A 24053-nucleotide genomic window follows, 5' to 3' on the forward strand; every position below is an offset into this window, starting at 1 on the left:
ATTATTGTTTGATGGTTCTTTGGAAGGAGAATGAGGGCAGTGAAAGGAACAGAAAGAATTTTCTGCAAGCACTTCCTCAAGGTAGAGGAGGGTGAAATAAACTCATGGCACTTCCAACCATGAGGCAAAAACCCTCCGAATCTCCCTGCTGAGAGATCCCAGGGAAAACTTCTGGAAGTTGCACTCCACAGCCAGAAAAAACTCGCCAGAGGGAAATCTGGAAAGCCACAGGAGAGGGAAACAATGCAAGAGCTGCCCCAGAGAGCCAAGAAACAGCTGGGAACTCTGAGGTGACTCAGGACTGGCAGCACCAGCAGCAAAATGAACAATCTGCTCAACAAAGAAATGGTAAGAAGCAATTTTTTCCCCTCAATTGTTCGTTATTTGTCTGGTTTGTATCAGAAACTTGAAATTTCGACAGCTTTGCCTATTTGGAAAGACATTAAGCTGCAGAAGGCTAAAGGGAGATATTTATTCAATTTCAGACATCAGAAAGCATTTCTTAAATAATACCAACCTCATTCCTTCCTACAAAGCTGAAAGATAATGACAGTATTTTTGTGATAAGTATTTTTGTGATTTTTTCAGCAATGTCTTGGTCAGTCTCAGCTTGGATTCTTCAGCATTTATGTGGAGATAAAAAGAGCAGGATGCTAAGAGGTGATGCCAAAGAAACTTGGAAAACAGCTAAAAAAAAGGCTATGATGGAAAAAGAACTTTTAGCTGAAGTGAGAACAGATTCCAAGTCAGAGAAAATGTCAAAAAGTTCCCCAAAATTGATCTAGAAATATAAAAATAATAGAAAGCAGAAATTCAGCCTTACCTTGGCTGAACAGGCTGTGCACTTATCAAATGCCAGGCTGACTGGAAGAACATTATCAAATCTGGATAAAAATCCTCGGATCTAGAGGATGGAAAAAAAACAAAATCACATTACTATTTTAAACATTTCCAAAATTCAACACAAACTGGACAGGTACATTCCATAAAAAGAACATCCACCATGTTCTAACAGTCATTCCCAGTAAAACTTGTAGTGAATTTGTACCGAGCACATATTACTGCTCTTTTCTGTACAAATAATGGCACAATAAATGCAGCATCACTTCACCAGAAATAGAGGCACAGCACCATCTGCAGTTGCCTTTTCTGACTGCAAAGTTCCATGAAAAATCAAAAGCTATGGTGTGACAGCTTAAACACATTTTTTCTCCATCTCCATAACCTAGAGTCTGAATATTTAACTGCTGTGCATTCCTCAGTTATGATGTTAATATGATATTATTGATAGGCAATTTTAAAATTCCAGACCACTCTTTCTGCTAACAGAGGGAGCTCTGACAACACTTTGCAGCAGGGTTTGATCACTTCAGTTGTGAACTCTTTGGAGTATTGATCATCCTTTTTTATTCTGTTTATTACAATGAAGAGATGTCACCGGGCACAGAACTTCAGTAACTCTGCAATACTAATAATAATACCCCAATTTTGAAATGTTGAAACTGAATTTTTGAAAAACTGTTAACACGTTTGAAAGTGGAGTTTGGGTTGAGTTGAAGAAAAAAGTGCTGTACGGTACCAAAGCAATGTGAATATTTCGTGATAACATCAATCAATAATAATTAAAATCAGTCAACTCACATAATAATTGGGAGTTGGCTGATTTGAGCTATTTTCAAACTCTGAAGAGATTCAAAATGTGAATTTCAAGATGCTCATATTGGCAGCTCTGATGGAGAACAGAAAGGTCAGAAATTGCTTTATTCACACGATTTCTGCTCCAAATTCCTGCTCCAAACAAACTCCTGCTCAGTAGTAGCAGGAATTTTGTGTCCATGAGCACACAAACAGTCCCAGGAACACCCTGCCTGGGCTGCGTGATGGGTTAATATTACTGATATTTATTTTTAAACAAACATGGAGAGTTAATCCTCTGGGAAGTAGAATCAGCCTTTTTTTAAGGAGACAACATCTGTGATGATCAGTTCCCAGCTCTTCAACAAAAGGTTTTATCACCAATGATTTACCTGGTGAGGAACAAGCCCAAGAGAAGTGGGTGGCTCATTCATTCTGTCATCACTGCTGCTGGCCACAGCATAACCACTGCCAAAAACACAACAGGGAAAATTAGAGCAAGGCAGCACACTCAGAATTTCCAGGCAGCTTCCAGACATTTTGCTACAGCTTAGAATGAGTCAAGGAATCTATGTGGAAAGTCTGTTTCATAGGAACCAAGACTCAGCATGATAAATATATATAAATCAGTCTGAGACTCATCTGCAACTCCTAAGTCACTTCTTCTCTCCCAGGTTTTAAAGAGAGGAAACAAGTCTCATGCTCAGGGTGCAGAATTTCAGAGTGATTTCTGTGGCACGCTCACTGAGTTTTAAATAAGATTTGCAGCACAGGGCTTATCTTGAAGCTCTTCATGTGCCTGCCACACCTTACAGCAGCTCCTCATCACAGGGAAAGGAAAGGGGACAAAGAAAGGAAAAGGGGGACAAAGAAAGGAAAAGGGGGACAAAGAAAGGAAAAGAAAAGGGGGAAAAAAGGAAAAGAAAAGGGGGGAAAAGGAAAAGAAAAGGGGGGGAAAAGGAAAAGAAAAGGGGGGAAAAGGAAAAGAAAAGGGGGAAAAAAAAGAAAAGGAAAAGAAAAAAGAAAAAAAAAGGGGAAAGGAAAAGAAAAGGGGGGGGGAAAGGAAAAGAAAAGGGGGGGGAAAGGAAAAGGGGGGATGGAAAAGGGGAAAGCAAATCCAAGATTAGTAACAGCAAGATTTTCTTCTTTTGAAGTATTCCTAATACTTTTCTGAGGTTAAATTCAGAGAGACAAGAAAAACTTCAGACTTGATGAAGCAGTTCCCTCCAACACTGCACACTGCATTCATTTCCAGACATCACCCCTGACACAATTGTCCTTCTTGAGGTGTAATTCCTCCTCCTCACTACAGATTCTGTTAAACTGGTCTGATTTCTCAGGGAACAGCAATGGCTCACCCTTCTGGATGCTGCAGCACAGAAACCATGAGCTCCACGGCCAGGGCTCCAGCCACCATGGCCAGTCCAGGCCTGCTGACCGTGCACTGCTGGTCCAGAGTGCGATCCCTGGTGGACTACAAACACAGACAACCCTGAAGGGAAGGCAAAAGAACTCTAAAGGAACCAGCTGCCCTGTCCAAAACACCTCCAGTGCTGTCAAATTCACATCTGTGAGCTTCCAAATAAAAATCTGCTACTTCTTTACCTCACGCGCATCAACACGGCGCAGATCCCTTTAGGAAATGCCATTAAAAATTCAAATAAAAACTCGAGTTGCAACAAAAGAGAGATATAATCACCAAGTGCATAAAGTTCTACTCACATCCCCTGGTGCCACAACACCATTGCAGAAACAGCAGATCCCTTTAGGAAACGCCATTAAAACCAAATAAAAATTCAAGTTGCAACAAAAGGGAGATATATAATATATAATATATAGGCATATAATAGAGAGATATATAATATATAGTATCTATTTGCATAAAATTCTACTTACATCCCCTGGTGCCAGAACACCATTGCAGAAGTAGCAGATCCCTTTAGGAAATGTCATTAAAATTCAAATAAAAATTCGAGTTGCAACACAAGAGAGATATATAATAATATATAATATATAATATATAATATATAATATATAATATATAATATATAATATATAATATATAATATATAATATATAATATATAATATATAATATATAATATATAATCACCGTTTGCATAAGGTTCTAGTCACATCCCCTGGTGCCAGAACACCATTGCAGAAGTAGCAGATCCCTTTAGGAAACGCCATTAAAACCAAATAAAAATTCCAATTGCAACAAAAGAGAGATCTAATCACTGTTTGCATAAGGTTCTACTCACATCTCCTGGTGCCACAACATCATTGCAGAAGTAGCAGCCCAGTTTGTAGCCAGGGATATTTGAGAACAGTGAGGATCCCAGCAGATCAGAAGAAGCAGAGGTGTTGCTGAAACGGGAATCACCAGATTCTTGCTGTTTTGGTTTCTTCAGGCCGTGTCTCATAACAACAAAAGTGTCAAACCCCAAGGCAGCATTGATGACCAACTGTGAACAATAAAGAGAGAACAACAGATTTTAAGTGAGCCAAAAAGGGAGGGGAAGAAAAAAGCAGCCTCGAGGTTTTTATTCACTATAAATGCCAAAAACCCCACAGGCTGGAGATGGATGAGCAACCCATTAACTGCATATTTACAACCTTAGCCATATACAACAGAGCTTCTGAAAGGTGCAGAATTCCAGCTGTCAAGCCCTTAGAAAAAAACCAAAACCAAATTAAAAGTCTGTTTCAGAAAGTCACAAGGCCTTGTCCTTTCCTGTGCCTTTCAGGGCAATCTGATCCCAATGAATGATTCCCTCTAGTTGTTACACAAACTTGTGACAAAAAAAAAAAGCAACAGCAGCTTCAAGCAATGAAACACCATCTGTTATCCAAAGCAATTTCTGCTCAGTAAGGAAAGCAATTAATGATTACTTATGGGCTTCATCTGCATCTGCTTAGTCACATGGGGAGCAGGAGCAGCTGTGCTGCACAATTCCCGTGTCCTCATTTCCCCTCTCTCTCCACTTTGTGGCAAGTGCACAGAGGAATCTGGAGCACAAATATCAACACAATAATGACTGCAGCCAGTCAAATATAAAGGAAGATACACTGCTTCATCTGCACCTCCTGTTGGTAGAAATTCTGCTGCAGCACTTCCTCGTTTTCCATTCTTCCAGCCAGGAATTGTTCAAAAGAAGAACTCTGAGGGAAGCTCTCTCAAGAATTACTCATCTTAATTAGCAAGCTTTGAGTCTCATCATCATTCTCAGTATTTCCAATTATTTCTGCATATTGTTTCAGCCTTGGAGTAGTTTGTTTTTCCTCAGTCCTGAAGGGGAGCCCTGCTGTGGAATCTGTGCAATTAAAAGATTCCATCTTCTCACTGCATCTACCTGTAAAACCTGAATAAGGTGTTCCACTTCCAAAATATGAGTAAGAGCTGCTATTAGCAGAAATTACTGATATTGTTAAACAATTCCCACTGCAATCAACTGTTTCTTCTCAGTTTACAGGCAGGTAACTATTTCATTCTAACTGATTGAGCTTTAATTAAAAAAAATCATCTGGCTTTGATAAAGAGACAATGGAAAAGTACAAGAGACAAATGGAGAAGTATCTTTTGGCATGGATTAAAAAAAGAAAAAAGAAGCAAATTTTAACAAGCTCCAGTGGTCAGCAGGAGCAGAGATTTAATATCTGACATGAGGATTTAGCATTTGAGGGGTTGGTTTGTCTGAGGTGCTTGTTTTGGGGAAGGACTGCAGGAATGGCAAAGATCCCCAAGGCACTTGAATGGTGGAGTGGGGAGAAGAACTCTTTGCTACCCATAGACCTGTGGTGTGCATTTCACACAAATCATCCCTCACCACCTCCTTTATTTTCTTTTTGAGACCTTTGGGACCAAACTGAGCAGTATTTGAGATCTGCAGGTGCCACACAAAATCACATTTGGAGCAGAGCTCTCACTGAGTGTTTACCAACATAAAATATTGAGCATTTGTTTGGACACCTGGAGATTTCCCTGCTGTGATTTTTCAGTGACAGAGAATTCCATCTCCTCAGATCGAAGAGATGTTATCAAATCGATCAACTGCGATGCAGACATCCTGCACCACGGAGTAACAGAGAAATGTCACAAAAAGTTTCAAAATTTAGCCTCAAAATTATCCAAGTGCTGCAAGAAAAATGTAGAGGGGCACTGCTGGCTAAGAAAACATGGGAGGGAAGTTTTGGAGATCATAAAATCATTCTATCCTGATTGAACCAGGCAGGATTCATAGAAAATATGCACATAAAACTCCACATATTGCTGGAAATTCCCAACCATCATACCACGTGGAAGAGTAGGCTGGCCCTGGCACTTCCCAGCTTCAAATTTTGAAATTTTAAAACTGAAGTTTTGAAAACCTCTCAACACATTTGAAAGTAGAGTTTGGGTTGAGTTGAAGAAAAAAGTTCTGTATGGTACCAAAACAACACAAAGATTTTGTGGTAATAATAACAAAAATAATAATTAAAATCAGCCAACTGCCATAATAATTGCGAGTTGGCTGATTTGAATTGTTTTCAAACTCTCAAGAGATTTAAAAAGTGAACTTCCTGATGCTCATATTGGCAGCTCTGATGGAGAACAGAAAGGTCAGAAATCGCTTTATTCACATAATTTCTGCTCCAAATTCCTGCTCCAAACAAATTCCTGCTCAGTAGGTAGCAGGAATTTTGTGTTCATGAGTAGCACAAACACAATGCCAGGAACACCCTGCCTGGGCTGTGTGATGGGTTAATATTATTGATATTTATTTTTAAACAAACACGGAGAGTCAGTCCTATGGGGAATGGAATCAGATTTTTGGTAAGGAGACAGCAAGCTTTGCAAACTTGCTCATTTTGTCATTTCTGTGCTGTTTTTAAACAGCTACAACAGAAAGAAAGACTACAGGTGCAAGAAAGGCCAGGAGGATTAAGGAGGAGCTGATGAATTATCAAGTTACACACACTTAACACCTGAGGTTGTGATTCAGTGAAGCCCTCACTAAAGGGACACTGATCTCTCCACTGGCAAAGGGAAGCTCATTTGTGCTATAAAGAAAGAAATCCATTGCTCAGGGCCAGAAATTTAAAATAAAGGAATGAAAATAAAATAATAAATGAATAAGAATAAAATAATAAAAAATATTAAAAAATAAAGGATTTAAAATAAAGGGAGAATGAAAAGAAAGGAAATGAGTGGCTTGGTGGCACACCTTCCTCTCTGCAATGAGAGCTGGAAAGGGAAAAGAAAGAGGGGAAAGGGAAAGGGGGAAAAGGGAAAGAGAAAAAGGGGGAAAGAAAAGGAAAAGGGGGAAAGGAAATTTCAGGAAATGAGGAAAGAAAAGGGGGGAAGGGAAAGGGGGAAAGGAAAGCGGAAAAGGAAAGGAAAGAGGGAAAAGGAAAGGGGAAGGAAATGAATGGATTGGCAGCACACCTGCAATGAGAGCAGGCAGCCAGCAGCTCTCCCAGGTGTCCATCAGCAGGAACACCCCATCTGGCCATTAATGGGGAAGGAAAGGGAAAGAAAAGAAGGAAAGGGGAAAAAAAGGCAGGGGGAAAAAAAAGGAAAGGGAAAGAAAAGGAAGGGAAAAAAAGGAAAGGAAAAAGGAAAGGGAAAAAAAGGAAAGAGAAAAAAAAGGAAAGAGGAAATAAGGGAAAAATAAAGAAAGGGGAAAAAAAAAAGGGGGAAAAAAGGAAAGGGAAAAAAAAGGAAAGGGAAAAAAGAAAGGGGAAAGGCTCGTGGCACACCTTCCTCTTGCTGGCTGCGATGAGAGCAGGCAGCCAGCGGCTCTCCCTGGTGTCCATCAGCAGGAACACCACGTCGTGGCCCTCGATGAGCTCCTCCAGCTGTGCCACGTCCTTCTGAGCCTGGGCCATGGTCACCTCTGAGAAGTTCACTGGGTGGCCTGGCATGGGGATGCTCATGTTGTAACCCTCGGAGCTCTAGAGAGAGGCAGAGAGAAAATCAGCAGCTCAGAAGGTGACTTTGTGATTAAACAGGTGTAAAATTCAGCACAGATCATTGCACAAATCAGCAGAGAGAAAATCAGCAGTTCAGAAAGTGACTTTGTGATTTAACAGGTATAAAATTCAGCACGGATCAGAGGATAAATTCAATCCCCTTTGTCAGAATGGCAGCTCTGCTCCCTGCACCTCTCTGTGGGGCAGGGCTGGGCACTGAGGCACAGTGCTGGGGTTTCTCACTCTGGATTTATGCAGAACACACTCAAAGTCTTAGCAGGCTTAGTAAATCACTGCAACAACAGAGTGGATCTGCTCCTGATCCCAGGGGTTACAAAGAGCACCCCAAAGCCAAGCAGCCACATTCACACATGACTATGATCTGTGATTGAAAATTGTGCCCTGATTCTCTTCCCAGCCCCTTCCCACACGATTTTAACAGGCTGCAGTTTGTATTTCTGCTGCTAAATCCTGCCTCAGCCACAGCCACGTGCAGCATCACACACACTGCTCCTTATTTTCAGTTCCTCAGGAGGAGAACAGCCTTGGATGATTTCCCTGTAATTCCCCAGCCATGTGGGAACCTGAGACAGCAAAAAGCACTTCTGAGACTTGTCACTGCAGAGCTAGAGGCTTGCACTGAGCAGAGGATCCTGTGGCAGAAACATCTCCCTCTTCCAGCCCCTTACTTGGGCAGGACACACTGAGAGCAAATATTGAGCCAAAGAAGAATCCACACAATGCATGGACAATGCAAACAATTTATTCACTCCTCTGGAAGTGTGTCAGCACAAGCTGCCAGCCATCTGCTGCAAGGGAAGGGAAGGGAAGGATGGAGCCCTCATTTATGTCACAGAAGAACAAGCCTTGCCAAAGCCTCCCAGCTTGGCACTGCAGGAAAGAATTAAAAACCAAAATGTAAAAACTGGATGAACCAAGCAGAAAATTCCATGGGAAGAGAGGAGAGGACAGTTGGTGGAATGTGCCTTTGCACAGACCAACTCATGACCAGCACAACTAAAAAATCCAGGTGAGTTAAATGACCAGAAGGGTGGACGTACAGAAATAACATACAGAAATCTCCCTGAGGATGAAAAGAACCAGGCCCATCTAGCAGCTTGGAGAAATGACTGTGGGTAACAGCTGCACTAACCATACCAAAGGATCCACCTTTTTCTCCCCTCTGTACCATCACCACAGACATCAGGAAATTACTGGGGCAGGCTTTAATTCCAGTGCCATCATCTCCTCCAAAAGGCTGTGGAATACAGAACTTAATCCATGCTGTGCCTGAGTAAAGTGTTCATGGATAACCCATCAAGCCTGTGCTGCTCAAGTGCTGATTGATTAGATCAGCTCAACTCACACTGCTGGTGACTTAGGAGGGCAATTATTTGTTTATTAAATTAAAATAAATAATTAACTGGAATTAACTGCACCACAAAATGGTCAATGTGGTTTGTAAATACTGAAATCCTACCAGAATTCCAAAAACAGCTCAATGCAGGCATTGCAGCTGTAGGAATACAGACAAGCCTGGCAGCTCCAACAATTTTATTTGAATAACTGTCCCTCCAAACAAAGACAGCAGTCACCAGCCAAAGTGGCTGAGGTGCACCTTGCAGCCCAACAATGGCAAAAAGAGCTCAAAGGGCACATTGGTATTATTTTAAGGAAGAGTAAATGTCCACATATATCCCCAAAGAAAGATCTTGCTCATTCCACAGAGTTCCAAAATCTCAGGAATCTAAGAAAAGTTTTTAAATGCCTCCAAATTATCCAAAATATTTCATTTCAATCTCATAAAATACTAGAATGACATTTAAAAAAGGGGACTGTATATTGTTCCCTTTGCTGGCTGTTAAAAACTAAGCTATATCTTCTAATGTAGAAAACCAGTTTAGAGAAGATTGCAAATTTGGGGTCTGAAACATAATAGGAAATCTCAAAAATACATTTATTACTTCCCTCAGGACCTGCTCCCAGAGTAGACAATTAATAAATCTGACCTGGCATTACTCAAAGCTCCTTAGATCATCCTAGACAGGAAAAAATTTCACTTCACTATCAACAAGCTACAAAATGACTTAATGATCCTTAATTATATTTCATTACTACAAATATTTACTGTCTCCCTGTTCTTCTAAAGTTCTTCTGAGCCTTCTGATGTTTACATTTTTGTACTGGAGTTTCTCACGCACTTTTCATGTAAATAATGATTGTTTTACACTCCTTTCTGGAGGAGGAGAGAATTAACGGACTGTTGGTTGGAGAGGTGACAATTTCATCCTCCAATCCATGGTCACTTTTGGAATTCTATAAATATTGAGGTCCAGAAATAAAGTAGCTTTTTTTGCCTTGGACATCTCAGTGTGTGTCGTTGATTTCGTGTCATATTGTGACAATTTACCTCAATAAAGTTACCAGGAACAGAAATTCGAAGTAAAATATTTTAGTACCCAACTGAAATACTTCAGTAACCAACTGAAATACTTCAGTAACCAACTGAAATATTTCAGAACACCTGCAAAGTGTTTTTAACGTTTAAGTATTAAAACTTGGAATAGCAATTTAAAGTTGCTTTTTTGTTTGTTTGTTTTCCTTTCACTCAGTGATAGCAATATGGAAATAATGATTTTACCACTCCTGGGAAGATTTTCTGCAGCCTTTCTGCTGCTGCCAGAGCCTTGGGCTTGCCCCCACTCAGGCAATCCTCGAACTCGTAGAGCGGCTGCCGCACGGGGTTGGAGTAGGAGATCTTTGCATTGTCCACAAAAGTGATTTTCCTCACCCCCCAGCCCTAAAGGAGAACAAAAGTTAATAGAGATAATTACAGCAGCCTTGGGAAATGTTTTTGAGTAATGCCACACACTCAACGTTGAGTTTTGTTCACTTTTTTAAGCCACAAAAGCTTTTGTAATTATTCGAGGTGACTGAAATAACGGAAGAGGAAATTTGGTTGCTAAATATATATAGATAGATATTATAAATATATAAATACATAAATAAATTTTATATAAATATATATATATAAAAATTTGGTTGTTAAATGCTAAGTATAGCATTTAACAAAAACCCCTCAAACCCTGCTGAATTCAGTGGAATGAGGTGAACATCCCTGAAAGGAATTACCAGCACAGTTATTTCAGGTCCTTCACTGTGAATTTGATCTTTGTAGCTTGTTAATTTGTTCCAGAATTTCTTTTTTTAAAATAAATTCAAAATATTCTGCTAAGGTTCCCTTACTATCTCATGTCAGCACTTATTGAGAGGTTCCTTTACTATTATAAGGTTCCCTTGCTATTATGTCAGCAGCAATTGAGTTATTTATTTCCTTTAGGTACAGATCTGACCTCTTCCTGCAATTCATAATATTACTGATTTGCATTCTGTGTATTCTGATGCAGAGAATGCAATTTGTCTCTGATGTGTCACGGCAGCTGGACAAAAAAAAAAAGAAATATAGATTTTATGAGAAGCAGGAGATTATTTGTGAGATGAAGGATTTACCATCAAGGTCCTTGCAACACTGCAGCCCAGGGTGCCAGCTCCCAGCAGCAGACACTTGGCAGCCACAATCTTCTCCAAATCCAGAGTAGGCACCAACCTCCAGCACATCAACTTCAAATTCAGATCCACGGATGATTCTGCCAACCTGTGCCATGGAATAAATAACAACAACTTCTGAACCCTCCTGTGCTTCTCCAACAAAGGAATCACTGATATTTCAGCTGAATTAGTTAACTTTTAACAATTTTTTTTAAAGGAGAGAAAGAATTCAGCGTTATAATACATAGCTAATATGAAAAACAAACAGACAAGGGCTTCTGAAAAAAAACTACTCGAACATAAAATTTTAGTAATAAAATTAATGCAAGTATGAAAATAAAAATGGTGTCTCAGCCAAGACTCTTGTCAAGCCGAGTGCTAAGACAGATAATTTGTTCATAAATTTTTGTTTCTTTTTTAAACTACCTGGTCTCCTGTATCCAGTTACACCTGCCCTTAACTTGAAATACTCCACTTGTGCCCTAAAGCACGTGGGCCCTTCTTTGTGGAAGTTTAAGAAAGAAAATGAAGTAGGAAATCTGTGTTCAAGCAAGGGGCAGGTTTTTATATCCATCAGAGCACAGGGTGTTAAAGCTCTCACCAAGGCACACCACCAGAGCTCTCAGATTCCTGCAAGTTTCATTCCCTCACACATCATAAATAAAATCTTTTCAGCATCCAGAAAATTCTTTGCCCAACAAGGATTTAAATGGCAATTGTCAAGGCTGGCATTTCACCAACATGCTTTGGGAAGCACTTAGAGAATTTACACAAGGAAAGAAGGTCAAGAAACCTAAAGAATTCAGAACCCTGAGATGAACTTTATTGAATATCTGTGAAGACTCTGAGGATTTCCACAAATGCTTGACAAAAATGGCTTTGCTTGATGGGCTGACCCTGAACTATCAGACCAAGATGTTTATCCAAGGCAAGGACACAGATGCAGACACTCTGTCACCCCATTCTTTTCAATCCATTGCCCAAACATCATGTACAGAATGATAAAAATTATTAAAATCACATTTCCTGAGCTCCTTCCTGTCCCACTCTGACAAACCCCAAAGGATGAATTTTCCCCCATGCTCATTTTCATGAACAGCCTGCAGGTTATGGAATTCAATGAAATTCCATAGGCCTGTAACAATCTGACCTACACTTCACTCAGTTTTAAATAAATGCACTCAGAATTCTCAGCTAGAGTCCAAAATTGCCAAGATTTCTGCTGCAGGTAGTGCACTGCATACCCAGTTTTTGGGTATGAAGACAAATTTTAAATATGTGCTCTGGAAAGGTCTTCACCTCCAAAAGGAAAGTCCAAATAATATCCAGTGGATGTTTTACTGCATATTCTTCCCTATTTCACATTTCAACTTGCTATGGATTAAACCTAAGTAAAGAAAAATTTGGGAATTTAAAAGATAAAAACCAAACCTTTTTGGATCCATGCATTCACTGAGATTCACCATCCTTGGCCCCATGCTTCCCTTTTGGTTTTTTTCCCATCCAACAGCTTTTGGACAATCTGTTTGAAATATTTAGAACACACAAAAAAAATTAAAAATCCAAACAAAACAAACAAACAATAAACAAAAAAAAAAAAAACACCAAAAAACAAAGAACAAAAAAACCCCAAACAAACAAACAAAAAAAACCAAGAAAAAAAAAAGGAAAGAAAGAAAAAAAAAACCTTAATATCCTAGGACAGAAAAAAATTAAACTTTTTTGGACTTAACCCTGTTGGAAAAACCCTTATTTTAAACCTGCCAGTAAATAACCTGTAGTTTAATTTGCTCTCAGGCATCCCCTGTGCTGCTTTTGCCTGTTCAGCTTCAAACCCAGCACAGAGCTGGCATCATGCCCCATCAGATCTTTAATGCCAAGGTCAGTAAATTCATAATTCAGTCAATTCTGCCAATTTCAGAGGTCCCTAGACTCCATCTGCAAATTCAGTGGAGAATTATGTATCTTAATTATATAGAATTAAATAATTGGCAACAATGACATCTGAAGCATTTCAGAACTCTTTGCCTGAGGTAGAGAAATTTGGTGATGCTGTCCTGTACCTAGAAATTAAATGTGAGATTATTTTTTAACATTTCAAATCTACTGCTTTAAAATCCACCTGGATGTGTCACTATGGGATTAAAGGAACAGTTCCACTCTGGGGCAGGTTTTTATCATTTTAGAAATTCTCCAGAAATTTTGCATCCCATAAATTCACTATCACTTTTTTTCCTACCTGAGGGAACTGTATATAAATTCAACAAGAAAAAATGAGACAAACTGCTGTTTTATTTTATTTTCTATCTTACCAGCAGGACTTTCTTCAGTTTTAAATTAGAAATACAATTACAGGAGGAAAAAAAAATTGAGAGAGAATATTCTATCTTCCTTCTTTGTTGAAAAAGGAACCATTTCCTTTAGAGACATTTAACAGAAATTCAAACAATTTCAAATCCATTTGAAACAACAAAAGTAACAATTTTTAGCAGTAATTTATTTTGCCATGTCAGCAGTGATTAAGAAGGAAAAAAAAAGGGTGAAAAATAGTTTTGAATGGCTTACCTGGGCCCAGGGGTGCCTGTGGCAGCTTGATTTCAAAGATGATGCTGTGGGTGATGTCTCTCACCCCCTGCATGGTCCTGTCTCTGAAGCAGAGCACTTCAAGCCTCTGCAGAGCACTGCCCCTGCCAGCCAAATAAAAGACAAATAGAGACAGACATGCAACTTCTTTAATGGAAAAGGGACTTTTTTTAGCATCATTTCACACAGGTTTAGTCCTTTGCAGGTTCTGAATGAGGCTTTTTGTCGTGGTACTGGACAGTGCTGTCTTTATCAGGTACAGAAAGAGAAATAATTCCTGAGGTGTCAGAAAATGACTGGTTTGGTGTGACACAGCTCCAGTGCCACTGCCAGCCTGTCCTTGCATTTATCCAGCACTGGACAAACTGCAGATTCAGAGGAATAAAAAGCAGAAAAGCACCAGAGCACACATCAGGTGGCATGCTGGGACTTTGCTGCAGCACCAAGAACCTCAGAGTTCTCAATAGATATAATTTTTCCTCCTTATGATTCAAACCCTCCCAAAAAAATGAGAATTTTAGTGCCTAAACCCTTCTCAAGCCCAAGGTTGTGTAAATGTAACACTCAAAACTACGGAAGTGCAACCTAATTACAGCAACACAAATTTATTTGATAATTTAAATCCTTTTTTTCAAAACCCAGAGTGTAACTACGTCTTCTCTTCCCATCTTCTCCCCAACAAAAAAAATTCAAGTGGTACAAGGAGAAAACCCACTCATATCTGTTTTTTAAAGTGCAAGTCTGCTATTACTTGACACTAATTAATTATTTAAATTCACAGAGTGTTTTAAACAAGATTAGACATAGCTGGAGGGTACTGGCAGGGTGTGAAGCTGGCATTTCCAGGTAAATGCATCCATATTAGGATTAATAGAACTTTGTGACTGACAGAAGTAAAAACCAGAATAATGCACAAAATCAGCATCACTCTGAGTGAATATCAAGGAAAAAAACCAAAATCTCAGGTGGGTGATATGAGTGAAACACCATGGAGAAAATGATCTCATTTAATATCAACTAATAAATAACCCTGGTGGGAAAGAATAAAATAGGTACCATTTGTGGGCTGCCAGGATCAGGAAGTTTCTCAGTGGCCATCCTGGATACTGGGATAAATTACAAGGATCATAAACTCCAACTGTCACCTGCAAATCAAATTGTTCAATTGAGAACTCCTCCATCCACAGTCATGCAAAGCTTATTTGGCATTTTTAAATAAAACTTCTGGACAGGGCAGGCCTACAGACACATTTTGCATATTTATAAATATTTAATCCATGGTCACACCAGGTTTTCCTCAAGCTTTTGCCACAGCTTTGAGATTTATTCAGTTTGGCTCTTCAGGGACACTGGATGTTCAGTGCAGTAAGTGCATTTTCATTACTTTAAAAACACAATTAGGAGGGAAGGGCAGCAACTGAAGCCTTGCTCCCAACCCAAAATTCTGCACTGATTTTGGGATGATCAGAAAGTGAAAGGGCACAGGGCAGCAAGAGAACAAATCAAAGGGAAAACAGCATAAAAATCACTTTATAGCCACCCTCAGGACACAACCACCATGCCCAGTTCAGTATTAAAGCCTCAAACCATTCACAGATTAAACATTTAATAATATAAAATTATATAAAATTCTCATTACCTTTTCTCCTTGGTCTTGAAAGAAGCCATCCCACTTTTTCAGCAGGGATATCATGACAGAATTATCATGATACTTGATTAAAAAATAGGGCAGGGCTGTCACCCCCTCCTCCTGGCAGAGGTCATCGTAGGCTTTCTGCAGGGCTTGGATCTGAAAGTGCAAACACAACTGAACCAACAGTTTTAACAATTCTGCACTGTAATATGAAAGAAACTAAAATTAGTTTAATTTTTTCCCTAAAAAAATTTAAAAAACCTTCATCTTCTTGTCTAAACATGCACTTTATAATTATTTTGCAATTTTAATGAGCTGGCTCACTCAGGGGATGCCCCTTTATAAAGACTGCTTTTAAATGAGTTTCAAAACCAAAGCTGTATACATAACTACATGTTAATCTTCAATTTTATATATAGCTTAACATACATATCTCAAAAATAAATACAAAATATATAGCTTAGCATAATCACCTCTTCAAGATTTGTTTGCCAGATCTGCACCTAAACTGAGATAATTTAAACAAATCATGGAACAAAAGGTAAATAAAAAACCAACATGGAAATTTAAAAAAATGGAAGTTTTTAAAAGAAATCAGAGCCTCCAATTAATTCAGGATGTGGTGACAAAAATATTGAGTTTTAAAGCTCACAGCAGTTCTCAGTATTGCAGAATTCACAATCTTCAGGATTTTGAATACCTGATTTAGTGAGAACTTGTCCCCAAGACAGACAGGCTTCTGAGTGATCTCAATCCCATCAGGGAAGCAGAGAGCAGGGTAGCAAAACCAGTAATAGAAATGATATTTCTTTAAATCCTAGGAAAAAAAAGTATAATTAGGTAATAAAGAGACATATCAAAATTAATTATATAATACTAATTAAAATTAATGGTTTATGATTTTAACCACGGGAACTACAGGGATCTTTACCTAACAAGGATTTTAGATAATCATAAAAATACTAAAAGACATACAATCCTTAAATATTTTATTTAAAAATATAAAAGAGATCCATTTCTGTATATGTTTTTATTTAATACTTCAAACAGTACGTTAGTTCTGGGTATTTAGTAAAGCATTTAAATTAATTAAACATGGAACAGCTGCTCTACTTCTACTGATATCTGTAAAGACATATCAGGTAATCTTATACATTTGTAGAAAATAATATAAAAATAAATTAATGCAGCATTATTATGAATAGAAAATATATGAATACTCCTAAAAAGAAACTACTTCACTACTTCCACTACAAGTAGGAGACCCAAATTATCTGTACTCACTGCAAATGTCAGCAGCAAGAACCTGTTGAGGAGCATTGGGTTCTCCAGGGCAGCTCCAGATTTGATTGATTCCCAGATCTGCCATGGATTGTGGGGACAAGGAGGAAGAAAAAGGGCAGAGAAACACCAAGAGAACATGAGAACAGCTGCAAAAATCTGTAATTCTTCTAGCTGCCTTTAAAGTTTGGAGATAAACATTCACTGATTTTTTTAACTGAATTTATTCGTACAATTATCTGTGTTAAAAGGATTTTAAAGGTCAGACAACAGGGAATTACAACGCCACAAGAATGCAAAAAATTCCTAGTTTGGAGTGAAGATATGCATGAAAACTTTGTTACTCAAGGCAATTAATTAAAGGAATCAAGGACAGGTCAAAGTAAAGCATCTTAAGCTTGACTTTCACCTCTTCCCAGGCCATGACACTGAATTAACTGCTGGCAGTGCAGGCAGACCAGGCCCTCTCACCCATCTTTTTCTTGCTTTATCTCAGGCTTCTTGCTCCTGTAGAGCTTCCCCATCTCTCTGTCACACAGACAAATTGCAGTAATCTGAGGTTTAAACCAGGCACTGCTGGTTTTTGGGTATGAAGACAAATTTTAAATATGTGCTCTACAGAATTCAAGTCCCTGGCAGCTCCAAGAGCATCGCAGAATTTAAAATGTGTCGAGCTCTCCATGTAGAGTTAGTTATCATTAATTAAATTAGGTTCTGCTCTTTTGTAGAGAACAGTAAAAATCAAACACCAAACTCTTCCTTCCAGAATAAGGTAAATCCTGAGGCTAACCAGGACTGGAATATCTCCAAATTTGGGGCAGAGTGTGAAGCACTTCAAGGGGTAGAAGGGATTTGGAAACACTCTGTGAGTTGATTTTAAATCTCACCTCATTTGCTTCCTTGTCCAGAAGTGCTTTCTTATCACAGGATTTGAAAGTCTCAAAAGTGTTGGTGTTATACAACGTTCCAAAAGCAGGACAGCAACGTGCTGGTATTGAAGCATTCCTGGGAAAAAGAAGGAAAACTCTGGGAATTAACACAGTCATCCTCAGCAGCAGGATCTATCTTATGGTGTTAACTTCAATTATCAGATGAGGCACAGCAACAAAATTAATAATTAATTATAATAATTTATAAATATTAATATCAAATTATATATAAAACATATAATGTCAATATATTAATAGAAATATATAAAAATATATAATATATATACTACTATAAACGACATTATTTTTATATATGTAATACAATATATAATATACAATATATTTTATAATAGATATTATACATATTATATATTTTATATAATGTATATTATATTTATAGATAATATATAATATTATATGTTATTATTGTATATAATAATATGTAGTTTTATATATTAATAGAAATATTATATATAAATATATAATTTCTATAACATAATTATATATATAATATATATACTATATATTATATTATTTTATACATAGTCTATAATATATATATAATATATGTATTATATATTGTATATAAAATATTATATATTATATATTATATATTATACATTATATAATATATAATATATAATATATATAGAACATAATGTATATGTATATAATACATATACATTATGTATTATATAATATTTATAATATATAATTGTAGTATATAGTATATATAAATATATATTTTATATATTTATATACAATATATAATTTTAAAATATTAATTAATTTATCTTTATGAACATGGATTGATGGAACAACAACCAGTGCAAACACACGTCTCCATCATGGCTTCAAAAACACATCTGGCATTTGTGTTCTCCCCAAGCAGAGTGACACTGAATCAGGGACTGAAGCTTTTAAATGCTGCTCAAACAGAAGCTACCTGTGACAAATGGGATTTGCTCTGGGAAAAAGTAATTTAGGCTGAACTTAGATGCCAGTTTTGTACTCCCATAAAGAGTGCGTTAAAATTTGAAGTTTAAAACACATCCCAAAGGAAACCCAAACCACACAAAAGATTGAGAAGCTTCTATAGTTTGTAACATCATCATCTGGAGAAGCTGCTCTTCAATCAGTATTTGATTTTGAGATATTTTATTTTTGAGGTAAAACCCTACAATATTCCCTTAATTTACACATCTGATTGATTTCATTGCCTCTTTTAACAGTGCTCTCAAAACCTGATATTTTCCCAGTCATAACAGATAAACACTTTGGAAGAGATTACAGTGTAACAGCCAGGGAGTGTAAAAACTATTTGAAATCCTAGTTAAGCTATAAGGGAAGGAGTCAAATTACTAAAAACACCTCCCTAATGCAAAAAGCTGAGGAAATTGGGGGAAAATTGTATTTTACATAAACATACATACAGAAAGTGAGTGAATCTGAGAAATCAGAATATTTTAAATCCAGCCAGAAGGAGTTAATTTTTTGTGACTCAAAGCAATCCCTCCACTGTTATAAAGTTCATTATTTATTTATTCAGAAAAATTGCCTTTTCTGACCTTAAAATGTACTAATACATGACAAAGATCATTGAAAATTGGTCTAAAAAGGATGGTGACTGTAACAACAAAAATATTAGGTAAAAAGGTTATTTATTTATTTTCATGTAGAGTTATTGATTCTCATGTAGAGTTGTTGATTCTCATGCAGATTTACTTATTCTCATGTAGAATTATTTATTCTCATGCAGAATTATTGATTCTCATGTAGAGTTGTTGCTTCTCACGCAGAATTATTTATTCTCACGTAGAATTATTTATTCTCACGTAGAGTTATCTATTCTCACTTAGAATTATTTATTCTCATGTAGAGTTATTTATTTTCACATAAGAGTTATGTATTCTCACTTAAAATTATTCTCATGTAGAATGACTTATTCTCATGTAGAGTTATCTATTCTCACATAGACTTTCTCTAACTAATATATCAGTTTCATGCCAGGAATGTGTCTTCCCACACAAATGAAGACAAACCGCAGCCTGTACTTACATATCAAAGGCACTAAACTCCAGTGTCAAGCGAGCTGGCAAACCCAAAGGATCACCTGGACAAAAAAGCAGCAACAAAGCTCCTTTTAAACCAAAACATTGGGGTTATTTCCCTTTTTTATTGATATAAATTACAGTGAAACATACAAAACTCCCAGCCACTCTTTCTGGCGCATCAGAAACATCTGAAATGTGCCAGAGGAGCAGAACAGGCTGAGAGGAGAGGGCGGAATTGGCAGAGCCCGATGGAATTGGCAGAGCCCGGTGGTCGGTGGGTGCTCACCGTTGTAGTAGTAGCCCTTGATGAGCTTGGGGGTCTCGTCCAGCCGGTACTGGTTGAGTTTCCTCTGGGTCAGCTCGTGCCAGAAGCCCGCGTCCAGCGCGCTGCTGAACGGAGCGAACTGCAGCGGCACCGAACCGGCCCGGCCCGGCCCGGCCCGGCACGGGGCTGCTGCGGCCATGGCCCGGCGGGAGCGCGGCCCTGCGGACACAGACACCGGCATCGGGACCGGCACGGGGACAGGGACATGGACACGGGAACGGGACCGCACACGGACACAGCGGGCACGGCCCGGCACGGCACGGGGCTGCTGCGGCCATGGCCCGGTGGGAGCGCGGCCCTGCGGACAGAGACACAGCCGGGATGGACACCGGGACAGCGGCACCGGGACCGGCACCGGACACGGCACAGCCACACGGGAACGGGACCGGACACGGGAACGGCACAGCCACACGGGAACGGGATCGAACACGGACACGGCACAGCCACACGGGAACGGGACCGAACACGGACACGGCACAGCCACACGGGAACAGGATCGAACACGGACAGGGACACGGCACAGCCACACGGTACCGGGACCAGCACCGGCCCCACACAGCGACACGGACAGAGAGAGGTCCAACACGGCACCGGGACCGGACACGGACACAGCACAGCCACACGGTACCGGGACCGGCCCCGAACATGGCCATGGCACTGTCCCCGTACACGGACACGGGACAGCCACAGGGCACCGGGACCAGCCCCGCACAGCCACACGGCACTGACAGAGGGCCTAAACAGCACCGGCACTGGGACCGAACATGGACCTGGCACCATCCCCGCACACTGACACGGCCCGGCCCGGCCCGGCGCGGGCAGCCCCCGCCTCGCGTACGCCTGACTGCAGCCCGGGGAGCCGGTGAGGCCCGGGCACACCGACCGCGGGCTGCAAGGGGCAGGGCGGGGACCGTGCCGGGGCCGTGCCACGGCAGCGGCAGTGCCGAGGGTTGTGCCGGGGGCTGTGCCGGGGCTGCGGCGGTGCCGGTGCCGGCAGGACCCGCCCGCCCCATCCCCGCTCGCCCCATTACCGGCTGCGCCGCTCTCTCCGCACTTCCGGCATGCCCGGCCGGCGCACAGCGCTGATGTTACCGCGGCGGCAGCGTGTGGCGGGCGGGCGGCGCGGGGTGATGGCGTGCGAGCCACGCTGGGCGGGCCGGTCCCGGTCCCCATCGTCACCCTCATCCCCTTCCCGATCCCGATCCCGGTCCCGGTCCCGATCCCCATCCCCATTCTCATCCCCATCCCCGTCCCCATCCCGGTCCTGGTCCCGGGGGGCTGCGGCGGTGCCCGCCCGCCCTCGGTAGCATCCCCCGCCTCAGGCCAGCCAGCGGGCCCGCGTCCCGCAGCGCTCGGAGCCGTCCGTGTGTCCGCTGCCGTCCGTGTGTCCGCTACCCTGTGCTGCTCCTACTTCCCCGGCACGCAGCAGAGCCCTCAGAAAATTTAATAATTTAATTCAATTCCATTTTAGATGGTGGGGAAACGCCCACACTTGCGCCCGCGCTGCTGTTTCCCCTCCTGTGTGCGGCGTTTGCTGCCGGTCGGTGCGGGAGGGCGCGGTGGAATTCCCGGCTGGCCGCGGCACCCCGGGCTCGCTGCTGCCCCGCCAGGTGTCCCTGCCGACCCGCGGAGCGCTCCGAGAGCAGTCCGCGCTGTAAACCAGCGCACCTCTGTCATAGATACATAGTATAATACTGGCTTTTCGCAAGTGTTAAAATGGATTTTGTATGTGTGGTGTTAAAGTAACTTTGTTATAAAGATACAGTTTTTATTTCTGTTGTTAAATAAGCTCAGTGAAATAGCTGATATAATTAAAAAAACCTGCTTGGATGGGATAACATCCAATGAACACCTGTGCAGATCTGCCGACTGTCAGCAGCCTCTGAAGAAAATATGGACCATATTTAGGACCAAAAATATGGAGAGTTGTGGACCAAAGCCTGTAACTGGAGTGAAATAGGAGTCTCCGCAAGCCAGGTCTCATAAGCTCTTGGAGCTCTATTTCATACCCAAGGTAGCTCAGCTGCCTTAGAAGGCAGAAAATCAGCAGGATGGCTTCTGTGGCAGTGTTGGAAACAAAAAGTTTTAATAAAAGGCAAAATAACAAAGCTTTTTACAGCGAAAAACCCAAGCCAGGTGCAAGAGGTTCCTGGTAAAACACCTCACAAAAGCCGTTAGTTTATTTGTTCCCTTCTTTTTCTAAGAAATTGCTCTTGGGACTTTTTGGTTCCTGTCCAATTTGCTATCCTTAAGTTGAGGCGAAGTGCCCCAGGTTCTATGCGGTGTCTTTTTCACTAATTGAGGAAAGAAACCCCTGAGCTTTTTTCCTTTTTGAAGAGACAAAGGATGCTTTGGTCACTCCATCAACAAGGGGCACATTCCTACCCTGGAGGCGATAAGAATGGACCAAAACCACAGCCAAGGAATGTGCATGCTCTAAAAACGTGGAACTGAGGAGGAGCCATGCTAAACAGGTCTTGGAACATTAGTTTGAGGGAAAGTTTACTATGGTGAAAAGTTTACAAATAATTGTTTGTGAATATGTAACAGGCTGATGCAATAGGAATGGTAAATAAAGGGTGTTTCCAAAATAGCAGGTGTGCTCCTGGCTGGGTACCGAGATGCACCCAGCCATAATAACCTTTGTCCCATGCTCCTATTGTCCTTTATTAAACTTTGAAAATTTTCACATATTTTATGATTGGCTTTTTGCAAATATTAAAATGAATATTACATATGTTATGTTAGAAAGTAATGCTGTATTAATTTTTTTAGTAGTGTGTTAAATATAGTTTTAGGTTATAACATAATGTTAAAATAGAAACTATGCTATGCAAGATACTTTTTTCAAAGAGAGGAATGAGGTACTCCCATTGAGATAGCAGCCACAGGACTGCTATCTTTCAGAGAAAGGACTGAAATCTTTCAGGACTGAAATCTTTCAGAGAAAAAGAATTTATTGCCCCATTATCAGAAGAAACTCACTTCTTCCTGCCTTGCTCAGCACTGAAGATGCCAGTTAGGATTAAGAGGGAGAAGTTGGCGATGACCAGACAGAATCCTGTGTTTGAATGGAATTTATGCATCATGTATGAGATGTATGAATATGCAGCAGGCTATTGTTTTTAAGGGTTAATCTTCTGTTCACGTGGGTCCTTTTCCCAGCTTATTTTGCCCAGAAAGAGGTACCCGGATTGTCTGTAACTCTTTGTTTCTGTTGTTTCATATTGCCCTAATCCAAATTGTCCAAAATTTTTATTACTCTAATTATATTGCTATTTTTATTACTATTAAACTTTTAAAATTTTAGAAACAAGTGATTGGCTTTTTCACAGACAGGAGAGTGAACGTGTTTTTCACAAGAAATCCCCAGACTCTCATTGTGTTCTCTGAAGCTCTGCGTCCTCTGACCTTGGCTGTGAACGGGAAAACACTGAAAGTATTTTACAGGAAACCACACCTGAAATACTCTCTTGAGCCTTGCCCCACGTTGGTGGGAGGTTTCTCCATTTCTTACCGTGATTTGCTTTCCTCTGCTTCCCTCACATCCTGAGCCACTGGAACTGCCTGCTCAGCGAAATAAACTCAAAAATTTTCTTAAGTACTTGCTATTTAAAATAGGTACTGTCCCATTTCCCTGTTTATTATATAATAGCTGTAAAATTGGTTGTCACAAATCCCCTGTCTTTGCTGTTAACACAGTTAGACAAAGATCATGGATAAAATGGCTTGAAATTTAAAAAAAAAAATGTTCAGGCAGCTTTATTTTCCTGAATTTAGCTGTTTGAATGTTCTTTATTTTTACCAAAGGTTTTTTGTTGTTACAGTCACCATCATTTTTTGACCAATTTTCAATGATCTTGCTGGGGTTTTGTCATGTATTAGTACATTAAAAGGTCAGGAAAGGCAATTTGCATGATCAACAGGACAGATTTCTTGATAACTCTCAGCAGCCCTTAGGTAAATGTGTTTTTTAGCACTAATAACTGTGGCTGACTTTTATTTCCTCAGGGATCATCTAAATTACCATCCATTTTGGCCAGAATTGCTGTTGCAAATCAGAATAGAAAAAAACAATTTAACGGCTGTGAACCTCAGCAAGTGTTTGTG

The 24053-nt window shown here is 40.1% G+C and overlaps 1 protein-coding gene across 1 annotated transcript in view; it reads right to left on the reverse strand.

The window, feature by feature from the left end:
- Positions 1–21111, reverse strand: part of ATG7 (autophagy related 7) — a 90994-nt gene extending 69883 nt beyond the window's left edge. The window contains exons 1-17 of the mRNA XM_030956818.1: positions 20975–21111; positions 19905–20102; positions 19623–19677; positions 17523–17640; positions 16639–16716; positions 16055–16171; positions 15361–15510; positions 14778–14866; positions 13704–13825; positions 12570–12660; positions 11100–11244; positions 10231–10389; positions 7377–7571; positions 3899–4102; positions 2994–3109; positions 2028–2103; positions 824–904 (exon numbers count right to left, since the gene is read on the reverse strand). Coding sequence (XP_030812678.1) covers positions 824–904; positions 2028–2103; positions 2994–3109; positions 3899–4102; positions 7377–7571; positions 10231–10389; positions 11100–11244; positions 12570–12660; positions 13704–13825; positions 14778–14866; positions 15361–15510; positions 16055–16171; positions 16639–16716; positions 17523–17640; positions 19623–19677; positions 19905–20082 — 1974 coding nt within the window. The 5' untranslated portion in view covers positions 20083–20102; positions 20975–21111. The remainder of the gene's footprint in view (positions 1–823; positions 905–2027; positions 2104–2993; positions 3110–3898; positions 4103–7376; positions 7572–10230; positions 10390–11099; positions 11245–12569; positions 12661–13703; positions 13826–14777; positions 14867–15360; positions 15511–16054; positions 16172–16638; positions 16717–17522; positions 17641–19622; positions 19678–19904; positions 20103–20974) is intronic.
- Positions 21112–24053: the final 2942 nt, after the last annotated feature.

This window comes from Camarhynchus parvulus, chromosome 12 (assembly GCF_901933205.1).
Source record: "Camarhynchus parvulus chromosome 12, STF_HiC, whole genome shotgun sequence".
In the NCBI taxonomy this organism is placed as follows: domain Eukaryota; kingdom Metazoa; phylum Chordata; class Aves; order Passeriformes; family Thraupidae; genus Camarhynchus; species Camarhynchus parvulus.